General features: G+C 34.1%; 1 protein-coding gene across 5 annotated transcripts in view; it reads left to right on the top strand.

Annotated features, from left to right (window-relative positions):
* The window catches only part of Pcdh17 (protocadherin 17), a 95,817-nt gene extending 81,523 nt beyond the window's left edge, over positions 1–14,294 (top strand). For all 5 annotated transcript variants that reach the window (XM_040281446.2, XM_021720550.3, XM_021720549.3 and 2 more), the window contains one exon: positions 9,505–14,294. In XM_040281446.2, coding sequence (XP_040137380.1) covers positions 9,505–10,187 — 683 coding nt within the window. In that variant the 3' untranslated portion in view covers positions 10,188–14,294. The remainder of the gene's footprint in view (positions 1–9,504) is intronic.
* Positions 14,295–14,747: the final 453 nt, after the last annotated feature.

Raw genomic sequence — 14,747 nt, 5'->3', positions numbered from 1 at the left:
GTTGATGATAGCTTTCGAATAAAGTGTAAGATACAAAGGCGACTAATGTAAAACTAAACAGAGAAGCTGGCTCACTTTACAACAGGCTGTAGAAGGAAAAAAAGGACCAAAGGAGAAACCTAAGAGAGAATAAAGAAACCTATTTGTGCTAAAGTGTAGATTGTCAGGATACTCAGTGCTTTCCATAATTTAAAATTATAAAGAGGTGGTTATTTACATAGAGGTTTTGATTTCAATAACAGTATCCCTGGTTTTAAAAAAATTTTGTGAAGGGAAAATAAGCTGACCTCCAAGTTTGAGAGGACTGTATTTCAGGCAGTATTTATTTATATCATGTTATAAAATGGCATAGTCAATAATACATGAAGAGTTTTGAATTTTTATACAAACATGGCATTTAAGAGACAAATGTAATGTTACTTTAAGCAATGAATATGTCATAGCAGTAGAGAGGTATGCACAACTTCTTTTAGGTCCTGGCATCATTATAAAAACTGAGTTTATAGATTCACTAATGAGCAATTTGACAATGAGTGATCTATCAGGAATGGTTGTTCCTATTTTTTTTTTTTTTTTGGTGGTGCTAGGAATTGAGTCCAGGGCCTTATGCATGCTAGGCAAGCACTCTACCAACTGACCTATATCCCCAGTCTCCTCTTTGTTCCTATTTTTGATTACTCATAGTATTTGATATCTTTTAAATTGAATTATCCTTTATATCAGTTACAGCATTGTGTTTAGATTCAGAAATGTTTATCAAGCATGTTCTATGCATTCAGGGAATGGTGCCCCAAAGAGTATACCAGGGCATGAGGGGCTCAATGAGGAAAACTGATTAAAAACTCAAGAGAGTTAGAATACATAATTTACTTAGAAAATTATAACATTTTCTTCATCCAAAATAGAAATATTTACTTTAAAGAAAATATTAGCAATTTCATTTCATTAGTTATTCTTATTGATATAGACTATCAAATTTGAAATATTCCTAAGATTAAAAATTCTAATTTATTTGTTGTCATCCCTTTGCTTAGTTGAGTATTTGTTATTTCTCTCCTAAATATCTAAAATATCTCTTTTCTTCTTAACCCTTCTAGTTTTCTAAAATAATCATTTAATTTTTTAGGTATGTGATCACATGTGATCATTGTAGTTGCTAATAATAACAGCAAATTAGGGAGCAAAGAGAAATAATGTAAATGCAGGAATAAAATACTTTTCTAAGGTAAAGTTATAAAGTGCAGGATTCATACTGGTAATATAAAATATCAGTTGAATCAAAAAGCATGAATATTTTCCTTAGTTTTGGAGAAGTACAATCAAGTCCAAGCTGAAAAGGCAAGATTTGGGACTGTAATGATTATCTAAGGAATTGTTTTGAGGTTAGTGAATCATACCAATTTCTATTTTATCTGTTACAGATATCAAAACTTTAGGTATCTGTTTCTAGGAATAATGCTGATTTGAATATTACTTACTCTTTAGTTCATCCAAGTTCTGCAGGTTCATAAATGTTGTCTAGTATTTTTTCAGTTAATCATTCAATAATTCAGGAAACTTCTGAAACATGTGATTAGCTGAGCAAATATCTATAATAGTGTTCATTGCCTGCTTCATTAAATTTGGTCTTTTATTTAGAACATTTCTTCTTTCAGATCCTAGCTAATTTCACCTGCATTGTTATTTAATTTTTTAATTATCGCAGCATAAATTCTTTGACTGATATCTTACTGCCTTGTGAAATGTGTAAAGATTGCTTCTCTTATCAGTGCCCTTATCTGAAACACCCTCTTCCTACTCTTCACTCCCTGTTGAAACTCTGAAATTCCTTGAATCACAGATCAAGCATCATCTCCTGTACAAAGCCTTTCACAATATTGAAATCTACATTTGTCTCTGGATATTTGTTGTATGGCATTCTTACAAGATAGTTCAAAAGGTAGTTGTTTATGAAGTATTTTCCCTATGTTGGTTTCAAATCCAGTTTCTAGTTTACACTCAAAGTTTAAACTCCTTGGTGAAGAGCTAGTTATACATACTTGAGAATGTGAAAGTGGATAGATTTAGGTTCACTTACCATAAACTTCTACCTGATGCAACACTTTATCTGAACAACCTATTCAAGAATGTCCCTGTTGAAACTTCTAGCACCTAGGCACAAAATAGATATTTAATGCATTTTTACCTTATGAATTATTGAGTACGCTACTTCAAAGTAACTGCTGAGCTACACATATCTAATGCACCCAAAGAGTCTTAATCTATTGGGACATTTGCATTTTATTGTTTTCTTTGAGAGGTATCAGAAACTTCTCAGAGAAAATACAAACCTTCTTCCATTTGTATAGCACTGAATGTCAGAGCTAGTTCTCCTCAGGGTACCTGTTAGGAAAGAGATGGCCCCATTTAGCTGTGCCTTCCCTTCCAAGCATCTGCTGCTGCCTGGGGTAATAACTGTGCTTACAGGATAGGATTGGGGTAACTAAATTTTAAATGTTAATCTCAGAGTAGTGTGCCATGGGACACAATTATATTTGTGTCATAAATTTCCAATGCATGGCTGAGATTCTCATTGTCTTATATACCTAGTGCTTCCACATCAAATTTCCTTAGACTGTTTTGCATTTGTTCCAAACATAAAGTTCATTGTAACTTGTGTTAAGTATTTTTCATCTCTGAGCACTATGTAGATGTTATCAATATGTGCTTCCAAAGGTCACTCTGGTAGATATTTTGCTATGTCCGAAAAGTCACAAACACTTATAAGCATCCCTGAAGGTGTGCAGGTGCGAGCAATAGGAAGTGCAAATGCTCCAAGCAGCTTCAGATACCCAGCTGCAATTGGATTCTCTTGAATATGATATAGGCCAGTGGTTTCTGGTGTCTGAATGCAGCCATGGCAATACATTCAGAATCATTGTGCGACTCAGGTGCGTGCTAGAGGATTGGTACTTCAGAGCTGCCACGGTTTGACTATTTGATGGCATTATAATAACTTCCCCTTCAAAATGTGCTCTCTGCCTATCAAAAGCAGATAGAATGGCATTTCACAACTGAAGTAAAATCTGTGAGCCAAGCTTGGCAGTGCATCTACCTAAAAATACGTTTGTTTCTTTTGTAGTATTTTTATTATGTGAACTATACATCTAAATTCTTATTCCTTGTGGGTGATTACTTTGAAATAATTAAATTCCTGGTGTTTTATACATAATGTGTTTTAAGATGCTGCTCCTGTGTGAACAGGCATCCTTGTGCAATGAGCATATTGTAACTAGATGCATTTTCCCCATTACATTAAATAATAAAAGAAGCAAAAAGATGCTTCACACCTGTGTATCTGTGTATCAGTAATGACACTTGATTACTAAAATAGCATAGATCTTTGTGCATAAGAGAGAAGCATGAGAAATACAATGCAAAAGAAGATCATTTATTTAAGTAAGTGATTAATTCTCCCATGTCCCCCCCCTTTTTTTTTTTACCCATCCTTGTTCTTCCCCTGCATAGGATATCAACCAAGCTTAGTCAAAGTAATGCTAAAATAAAGTCAGTTCGTCACATGAGTTCTTGCAAGGATATAAAAACCTGCATATAATAAAATTGCAATACTAGAATATGTTTTTATTTACATAGGAAAAATAGTTTTGAAATAACTTTGCTGCTCTGTCTTTAGAAATAATATTGAAAGTGAAATTTTTACTCTTCTTGTAGGCATAAGTGAAACCAGACAGTTTATTTTAAACTAATATACAAGTAAATGGGACATAGAAGTCATAAGAGGAAATAATTTTATGACTATAAATTGTTCAGGTATCATTTATATTGAATAACTTTACTTTATCATCAAAACAAAATGATTTTATTGGCTGGTCAAGAGAAGCAAGTGAATAATAATGTAGTCAAAAAAAAAAAAAAGAAAGAACTGTTTATGTTAGAGAAATGTCAGTTCATAGGATGTTGCAAATTATGCCAACTTAGTGAAAGGGAAACCTACTTTATAAGGTTTGTTGGACTGTATTCTGACAAGATTTTTATTTTAGCATTGATAGTTCTCTGACATGTTAGAATATATTTGGATAAATTGTAATCTGTGGTGCTTATAGAGAAGTATGTGCACAGATATATGAGAGATATTGTGTGTGTGTGTCAAATAAAGATAAAGAGAATGAAAACAAGCTTTTGTTACAACATTAAAACCTTTCAATAGAAAACAACTACTCATGTACTGCCAGTCTAAGATCTTGGCTTGTCATGGTTTGCAGAAAGATGGAGAATTTGTGATTGGCACTTGGCTTAAATTCTGTAGAATTAATATACAGAATTCTTCTGTCAGCCATAAATAGAGATGGGTGCCTGTTTTGCTTTTCCAAACAGCTAATTAGGTGTTAAGAAAGCTTACATTAGTGAAAGAAGGTAAATTAGAAAAAAGAAAAATGAGAACAAATAAAAAATGGATTTCCATTTATAGAGTTGTCTGGAAACAACTCTAATTTTAAGAAGCTGTTAGAAACAGTACCAAGTACCACAGTAACAGAAGAGCACTATTCCTATTTAAAGCTGTTTACAAAACAGAAATAAAACCATTTTGTTGACAGTCTTATAAAGCACAGAAAACTCCCTCTTAAATATCCATCTCCCATGGCCACAGCACTTTAGAACTTCCTCACTGATGCCTTGATTTATGAATTCCAGTTTCCAAACTTCTGTGGCATAGACATCTATTTAAGTAAATCACAGGCAGATACCAGATGCATGAGTGAGAGAGACTCTCATGCTGAAAATTATATGTGTATTTTCAGATGTACATATGTGTGAGGTCTGAGGCAGCCGGTAAATTTACAACTAAGGGTGGGCAATACTTTTACGTTTTCTAACATTTCCCTAAGTGGTAACAAATTAGTTGCCAGCTAGCTCTCCTTGGGGGTGTTGTATAGTACTTTGAAGACTGGGCAAATAAGTTTAGACTTCTGATTTGAGATATATTCCTGCCTGAAAGCAAGACAGAAAAAGAATAAAGAGGTTGGTTTGCTCTGAAGTGAGAAATGTTTTGGCTGGTTTCTAGACATGTTTCCTTTGTAATGTACACCACAGAATCATAGCACATGCCGTTTTCCCCCTGAGTTTTCCAAAATACTTAGGCCATACAGGGGCCAATTGGATCTCTGTTAATTCTTGCCCATTTAAATAAGAGTTCTAACTTCTAATTTTAATCATGTATGTTAATTGTTGCTACTTTTCAGCCATCATTGAAATGGCTATGTGCTTCTAGTGAGACAGTGACATTGCAAAATTAAAATCACAATGTGTTTTCATTATATAAAATTCTGATTTTAGAGGTAGGTAAGTTGTTCACCTGATCATAGACTTCACCCTCATGATAGAAGAGGAAAAGGGAAGATTAAAATAGCATTTTTGAATGTTTTAATTCAAAAGATTAATTTACATGTGTGCATTTACATATAATATTTTCATTAATATATAACTAAATATATAAAATATTATTTTATTAAAAATGAAATCTCATTTACATTCCCTTATATTATGAATTTAGAATATTATTGTGACTTAAAAAATATTTTATAGTTTTTATTAATGTTATTTATATTGAGTATATTTTATTTTTTAAATTGCTTTTATTTTTTAAATACATGACAGTGGAATGCATCACAATAGAACAAAATTCTTCATATCTCTGTTTGTATATAAAGTATGTTAACACCAATTCATGTCTTCACGCATGAACTTTGGATAATGATGTCCATCACATTGGAATGTTCTTGTGATTTGCTTGTGGCAATTACCAAATCTTAATATTCAAAAATACAAGGATTATGAATTTTACAATTCAAATTTTAAAAAAATATTTTTGGTTTAATGTCTTGGAGAAAGTTGAAGTTTATCAAATACATAGAAATGAAGATGTATACATGTTTGTTCATATTGTGTGTGGGATTTATGATTCAGCTGAAAAGCAACAACTACAGTCATTCAATAGTTAGTTGAGTCACTTGGTATCTTTTGCAACAAGATCGTATAAATTAAGATGCAAAATTGAACCAACTCAAGTTACTGCATTTCAATAATTCCCTCTCAGAGCAAGTGTAATAGATGTGGTGACAGGAGTATAGAAAATGATTCTTAATACTGAACAAGTGTTTAGAGTGATTTGATTGTCACATGGTCCTTCAGGGAATCTTACCTTTACCAGATTAAACGCTTTGAAGTTTCCCCAGGCAGAACTGCCCAGAGTTCCAGCTGCTGGTCTTAACAAGTTGTTTTGCCATGTGGAGCTCTCAGTTTTCTCATCTGCATGACACTGGTATTATTCTCTCTTTCTTGGCAAGGGGCACATTCTCCCAAAAAGGTGTCCATGCTGTATTTAGGAATGGATGAAAGTAAAGGGGTAAATAATTTCTTAATAGTCTAGATTGGACCAGAAGAAAAATGTGACTATTGGGTGAATTTTTTTTTTTATTCAGTGAATTTGTTTTCTGATACAAATATCAAATCCATGCAATAATTAATTAATAATTAATAATCCATGCAATACAAATATCAAAGCCATGCAAATAGTGGCTACCTAGATGATTTACTTCCTTTTTCATTTGGGTAGTTGATAATTCCATGTATCTGTTCTGGGATTCATTCTTTCCGAAGTACAGAAAATAATTTGATTATCTACCTTTAGAGCCACAGGGCTTAAAAAGTACTCCACATTATTATTCTGTATTATACACATTTGGCTTCTTTAAAGGGATTTAAAAATAGATAACAGAATGTACACATGACAGAAATCTTACTGGTATAACTCACTTTGTCTTAAATGCCTGCTTTTTTGGCAGCCCTCCTTCTTCTGTGTCCCCTTCATCTCTTCTTCACCCTTTCCTCCCCCCTTTCTTTCTTCTCTCTCTTCCATCCTCTATCACTCCTTTCTTTTCTCCTTTACTCTTTCTTCTTCCTTTCCTCCCTTACTCTTTCTCTTTGCATTATTTCTTCCCCATTTTCTCACTTTCTTTTTTCATTGCATCTAATATTTTTGTGTCCAGCTTGTTATTCATTATAGATTACCTGTATTCCTTTGGGTACCTACTTATTTATCTATTTATTTATGTTTTCTCAGAAATGATTTCACTCTCTCATAAACTCTAACTTGACCCTTGGCAGTTATGGTTCACTTTGTGCTCATAGTCTCTGCCGTTTGCACAAAGCATCCATTCGATTTTCTTCACTGTCTGTGAACTGCTGGCATCAAAATTACAGTCTAATCACAAGGTGAACAGCTTGTAATGTATCATAATCAATACTCAAAATTTGCTCCCCTGGATGTGACATAAAAGAGTCGAGTAAAAAGCTGCAGATTTTCAGCAGTGAAGTGCAAACAATCATTTTATGTTGGTGGTTTCAAATTCAAGGTCGATTTACAGTTTCTTATGGCTGCATTAGTCTATGTCTTTCTCCCTCTTCTTAAAATCTTATTGAATTCATTCAGCACTGGCTATCCAAAGAGCTGAAATGGAAGGCCAGTCAATATTGGAATATAAAAACTGTGTTGGCATATTTCAAAGACAATGTTTTGGTTTTAAATGAATTTAAGGAGAAAGAAAGCATGGCTCTAAAAGATACAAAAGTATGAACAAAAAATAGATTATAAAGTTTTCTATTATGTTTTTGAAGGATAGAATTGTTAAATGAAATGATATTCTAGTTTCTGACACTTACTGACAGATATAGAGTGATATATGATTCCCATTCAGTATAGGTAAAGAAAACAGCTGATATTGAACTTTTCTGACATTTATTTGTTTTTTTTTTATCTTAGCTCTAATTTAAATACATAAGAAAACTTCCCAGAATATACTGTGTGTCTAGTTTATGCTCAAGCTGTTCAAGCCTCTCAAAGAGCCTTCCCAGCCATAGGTAGCATGTGTGAGTGGATAGGTGTGGACTTTGGTGTGAGACTACTTTCAGACATCTTGCCTGCATTACATAATAGCAAATATTCTATTCTCCTCTAGGAAATCAGTTTTAAGTGACAAAAATAAAATAGACATAGCCACCTCAATAAGATTCTTTAGCATTTCACCAAGACTGTACATGTTATAAAATACTTCCATATTTTTGTTCTGTCAAAACACCATTTTGATTCTAAAAAAATGTACACTCATAGGAAAATTATTTTATTGTTAAAACTGAGATAAAACAAGTTGTGAGTTTGTGATTTTTTTGTTTATTTGTTTGATGAGGGATTATATATGAACTTTAACTATAAACTCATATCTCATCTGATACTTTGGAAATAATGCTATTAAATTTGCTGTTTTCTAATTCAAATATCTTTTATATAGACCTTTTTTCCCCTTAAACAGGACACTATAAATTTGTAGGGATCATCCAGCATCAATTAAAAGGCAATCCCCAGTGCTCCTGAATGTGTAGGGAATTCTATTCCCACCATGTAGAGGTAAATTGTAAATATCCTCTCCTGAAAGTAAAAGTCCCTGATTTAAAAAGGATCATTAAGCAGAATGAAAACAACCATTCGAAGAGAAAAGGAAGAACTGGAAAGATGTAACTTCAAAGTTATGGTTTAAAATATTGAGGTCAAGAAAAATAAACAACTGTTGTCACTATGAAGGATTTTTCTTTCATATGGCCTTGTTTTACATCTTTAAAATAGGGATCATTAAAGAATGCTTTACATAGATTCTCCATATGTTTATTGGCAAAGGAGAGAAATAAAAATTCTCACAGAAGGCATTATTATTTAAAACAGGAAATGGTGAATTGTCATTTATTCTGAACTCTACTTGTTGAATAAATCCGTTTTCACCTACTTACACCAAAAACAGAAGTGCAAAAAACTGATTACATGATCCATACGCATATCTAATAAAACAGGAATGTGCACTTTTTGACAAGCTTATTCATAATACATTCTGATAGAAAATTCTATTTGCCACTCTCAGTAGGAAAAGTAGGCTTTGAAAGAAAACCTTTTATTTCATGACTGTCATCAAAATAACAATTACAAGTAAAATAGGGATAAGACATTTTTTTAAAAAAAAGCAGCTTAGTACTTGGCATGGAAGTCTGCAATCCAGTTTTTTCCCTGCTATTTGATTTGAAAAATTAATCCTGATAATCCTTTTTGAAGTTCTCTGTTTCCAGGATAGGTTATACAGAACAAAGACTAACTGATATCCCCAGGACATTAGATTATGATGATGCTCTATTCTACTGAGATTGATTCTCCAATGGCCACTTTTTACTTCTTTGCAGGCTATGGGAATTCGTTAATATCTAGAGAATAGACTTAAATAAAACCATTGTCTCAACCAGCAGGTTTATGCAACCATCCTGAAATGTTTTAATTATTGTTTTCTTTTCCTTTTTAATTAAGAGACCAGAGGTCAAGCAAGCCCACTGAGAGCTGATCAGGGCCTCTGTAGAAATTTAAAGGAAACCCTAATGATTGGATTTGCTGTCTTCTCTTTTGTTTTGCAGAACCAGAAGAGTGTGTTAATTGCACAGATGAATGCCGAGTGCTTGGTCATTCTGACAGGTGTTGGATGCCACAGTTCCCTGCAGCCAATCAGGCTGAAAACGCAGATTACCGCACAAATCTCTTTGTACCCACAGTTGAAGCTAATGTTGAGACTGAGACTTACGAAACTGTGAATCCCACTGGGAAAAAGACTTTTTGTACATTTGGAAAAGACAAGCGAGAGCACACAATTCTCATTGCCAATGTTAAACCTTATTTAAAAGCCAAACGTGCCCTGAGCCCTCTCCTCCAGGAGGTCCCCTCAGCATCTAGCAGCCCTACCAAGGCATGCATCGAGCCTTGCACCTCAACAAAAGGCTCCCTCGATGGTTGTGAAGCAAAACCAGGAGCCCTGGCCGAAGCAAGCAGTCAGTACTTGCCCACTGACAGTCAGTATCTGTCGCCCAGTAAGCAACCAAGAGACCCTCCCTTCATGGCTTCCGATCAGATGGCAAGGGTCTTCGCTGATGTGCATTCCAGAGCCAGCCGGGATTCCAGCGAGATGGGTGCTGTTCTTGAGCAGCTTGATCACCCCAACAGGGATCTGGGCCGAGAGTCTGTGGATGCAGAGGAAGTTGTGAGAGAAATTGATAAGCTTTTGCAGGACTGCCGGGGGAATGACCCTGTGGCTGTGAGAAAGTGAGAGCGAAAGAGAGCGAGAGAGAGAAACGCATTGGCATTTTCTTGTCTCTTCTGTTGATTTAAGAATGATCGCTCCTGGGGACAGCCCATCTTACAGGGATGAAGAAAGACCAATGCTGCTCTAAGGCTTTTAGTGAACATCTGAAGTGCCCACAAGTATGTTCTTTTCACTGCTGTTTCTTTTTCAGAGATAACAATGGTTTTGTTTTGACCAAACTTCTATTAGGACAGAATTAATGATGCTTAAAGAGAAAAGAAAAAGAGAGAGGAGAGAGAGAGATGAAAATGGAGAGAAGAAAAAAAGGAGGAGGAGGAGGCGTTGTTACCTTTTGACAATCTGTTAGGAAGGTATGCAGTGTGGGAAGTGAAGTATTTCTGATCACTCTAAAGACTGTCCTCCGTGATTTATGCTGACTTAACTGTTTACCTATAAACCCCATACAAAGCAGGGTCATCATTTGTGATCTGTGGTGGATTTCTAGCAGTCATCACAGGCTTCTACTGAAAGTCCCGAAAAGACCTTGCAGTAGTCCAAGCTACACCAAACATAATACATATTTGTGGTAAACATTTCTGTATAAAGTTACCTGCCACACATATAAACACAAAGAACATTCCACTTCATTAGTCAAAAACAAAAACAAAAAAACAAGAAAAAAAAAAAAACTTGGGTCATTTGTAAGACACCTCATGTCGTATAAAAAGTTAAATGTAAAAAGATATAGTCCATTTTGTCCTGCACACACGTAGACTAATTCACTTCATTAAAGGAGAAAAAAATATAAAGATTCAAAATGCCTATTTAGCATTTTAGTGTCCAACAAAAATATTTAAAAAAAAAATGATTAATTCGTTTGAAATTTGGCACAGAGAAAAGTTCTGAAAATTAGTCAACTTTGAGTGGTAATATTCAGAGCATATTAACATGAATAATATGACTTATTCATTTGTGGACACTAAAATAGCTCAGAAAAGTGAAAATGTCTTAGACATACACAAATCACATGACCATTTAAATGTGCAAATGTAAGAAAATTCAATGTGTTTACATCAAATGACATATTTTTATTGATTTATTGCAGATTCCGTGCATATGAGCCAAATTGTTGAGTGTATAAGAGCTATATTGTGTATTTTATTAAATTAATATATAGTTGTGTTGCAAAATATTTGGGCTTATATTGTAAATGGCAAGTGTTGCCTCGGTAGCTGTCGAACTCTATGAGTTTTGTTTTTTCCTGCTTCCTTTTCCCCATGGAGTGTGGGAAGCAGTGCCTCAGAGCAGAGTCTCTTGTTTAATGTATAGTCTACCAAGTACTACAGTACATAATCTGTTCAAAATGTGTTTGAGTGAGCTGATGGAGCTAACTGAAAGGTCAGAAATTACATCCGTCAGTCATGGTTCTGTGCAAGTCCTTGTAGAAGCTTTTATTAAAGTCATGCTAAATCACAAGAATTACATTTGTACCAATACCTGAAACTTCTTCATGTTGTTTTCATCTTAAAGCTTCTGCCTATGTAGATACCATAACATTGGTTGGTTCTCAAAAGTATCTTAAGTGGTTCAGATGTATGTTTCCATTATATTTCCAAAACATGAAAAATGCTTTAATGCATGTGTGGTACCAGCACTGGTTACTTGCATTGTGTAGTGTTTTTCAAGAGGTCTGGGTTGTAACAAAATCTTTTTTCCTTTGTCTCAGTGCTCCTCTGCTTCTTTTTATTGGTGTCCTTCGAGAACAATACACCTTCTATTCCATCCTTGGGTTGCACCTTTTCTTGTGACATTTAGCAAGTTTCAAACTTACTTCCATGTGAGGCTAAGAAACCTCTAATTTCAGGAATTGGGAAAAATAAAATTAGCACTTGCAGAAGTAGTAGCAGATGGGAAAATGCCTTGATTGACATTTTCCTTCAGCATTTAAATTTTTTGGCATTTTACAACTTCATGGCAAACAATTTAGAGCCCATACCTTAGAAAATGTGGTGCTGAGTTAAATAAAGGCTGTTTGTGCACTGGAGCAGAAAAATGCATTATTTGCAAACTGGTGGAGAATTCTGTGCCTTCTTTTCTGGCCACCAAGCCAGTGTAGAAACAGCATAAATGTCATAAAACCCTATATTTAAAAAAAAAAAAGCAAAAGCAAAAACAAACATTGAACTAAATTAAGTTTTTGTAATCTTAAACCTTAAAAAGTTCTACTGAAAATATTTCCATCAAATGACGTCAAGATTTTAGACTGTACCTCATTTGCAAAATTGCTTTGGGAGAGAAGAGTGGACAACTCCCATCAGCCTTATTCTCTTGAGAACTATATTTGGTTCCTAGTAACAGCCTTTCCAAAGCTCTACTCTTGGTTTTTATTATTCGTAAATGTTTAAAAAAGAAAAGAAGGGATCTTGTACCTGTGAAACCTAATCAACTCTCTATATTTTGGACAATTTATGTATCTGAAATGTGTTGTCTCTGTTATATGATGTTAATTTTGCCAGGAGACTACAGGTTGATTTAGCTTGATAGCTAAAGTTTGATGGAAAACTGATTTCCATTTAGTCTTACCAAGTGTTGCCTCTCTCTTACTAGACAGATAACCACTTAGTAAAATCTAAAGCAGTATGTAAATGAAATCAACAAAGAGAGTAGGATTTATTTTTAAAACATTCTTAACGCTAAGTAGCAAGTTGTTCAGTTTATTCTGTGTGTCTGAAGACATTAGGACACCATATGATCATAAGAATTGGTTGTGCCAATGTGTGAGGGATTTACCTTTAGGCTCTCTGTCACCAGTGATTTACTAGTGTTAGCTCTTTAACACATTATCTGTATTTAGTAGTGATTATTTATTTACAAGTTGGTGGTAATTCAGCAGTCAGGACTCTGAGCTTTTGTAGTTGATGATTCTTGCTTTTGTTCATTTCCCTGGCAACTGCCTTTAACACAGACCTCTGGTGCTTGGCTTCCAAGGAAGCCTCTGAGATGCCAAATCACACCTATGGGGAGCAATTGCTCTAATAGTGATGCATAATCACTGAGAATTGAAGGGGTTTCGGTGGAATTTAAAATGTATAAAAAAAAGTCTTCTTTACATCTTTCAGATACTAACCCCTCAAAAAAAAAAAAAGAAGAAAAAAAAAGAACCCACACTTTAAAATGAACTATTTGATACTACTCTGTCATTTAGGTTCTTAAATATCTGAAGTCAAGCACAGAAAAAAAAGAATTCGTTGATGGGAATTTAGTAAGAATCCCAATTTCTAAAACTTGCTTACTGATGAACTAAAAAATAAAAATCAATAACAAAACGAACTTTTCATCAGATATTAATGTGAAAGAAATCTTCATCATAGTTAAAAATAGTAAGAATCAGTTAGTTATATCTATACCAAAGTAAACATTTAAGAGACATACCATGCAATTTCAAAGAATGCTTCATATTGTTTCTCAACCTGATAGACTTATCTGTTTTGCAGGCAACATGCAAGAATTGGCCCCTGATTCCATAAGCTAATTGAATTCCTGGTTGGGAGATTGACTTGTTTTATTTTTCCAAATTAACTGAAATCTTGTAAAACATGACTTCCTTTAAAGGATCTAGACACAGTTCAATTTAAAATAAAATGGCACCATTAAAAAAAAAATAGTCATGTAGTAATAGAGCAGTATGCTTTATTAGAACCAGGTTAAAGCTGTTTGTTGTCTAATGGAGGAGAAGTTGCTGAGGTCAACAAATAGACTGAGGTCTGGCATAATATATGCCCACTCATTATGGTCTAATTATATTCTTTTGACAACAGACAGCATTTATCAGAGCATTAATTCAAATGAGAGTTTTGGCTATCAAGATGTGTTGATTCGAAACATAATTGAATGAGACCTGATTAAAGTCTGACTTTCCTGGCCCCAGTGTTTTGCAGGTTAGCTACTCCCATTTATCAGCCCCATTACTCCATAAGGTTCTTAGCTGCACCAAGTGATTGGTGAACAAGGACAACAACAACAAAAGCAGCATACATTGTATGGATTTATCTCAACGCTATTGTTTAATGGCTGTGTTTAATGTGACCTATCTGGAAAATGAGGACTCCGAATAAAAAGCTATTACTAATAGTGGCGTTGCCTTCCCTTGAATTCATTAACACAGAAGCGATGTGTCACACACTGCATACCTCAAAGACCCGGATTATAATTGTTTTGGAAAAGCAAATGTGGCATCACAACTGTTTTTGCTAATTATCTCTTTAAGTAAAATGAGATTCCTTTAAAAAATTTACTTCACAATAATGTCACCAGTTTCTCTACGGGAGTGGCTTAAAAAAATCTTTCAGATATCTTAGATAAGTTGTCTAGTCAAATGATCATGGAGTCGGGACCTAACAATTCTGTGGCTTTTAATATTCACCATTGGTGTAACAATAATTTGGTACAGAATGCCAAATAGTTTCAAAAATTCAGTTTATAAACATTCTCTTAATATATTACATGACTTATGAAAGCACGTATTTATAAAAGGGAATTTGAAGTAAATGTGTTTGTCATGGTATTTAAAAATGATAAGCCTCT

This window comes from Ictidomys tridecemlineatus, chromosome 6, assembly GCF_052094955.1.
Source record: "Ictidomys tridecemlineatus isolate mIctTri1 chromosome 6, mIctTri1.hap1, whole genome shotgun sequence".
NCBI classification, from domain to species: domain Eukaryota; kingdom Metazoa; phylum Chordata; class Mammalia; order Rodentia; family Sciuridae; genus Ictidomys; species Ictidomys tridecemlineatus.
The sequence above is the reverse complement of the archived record's forward strand: the minus strand, read 5'-3'. Positions and strand labels throughout refer to the sequence as shown.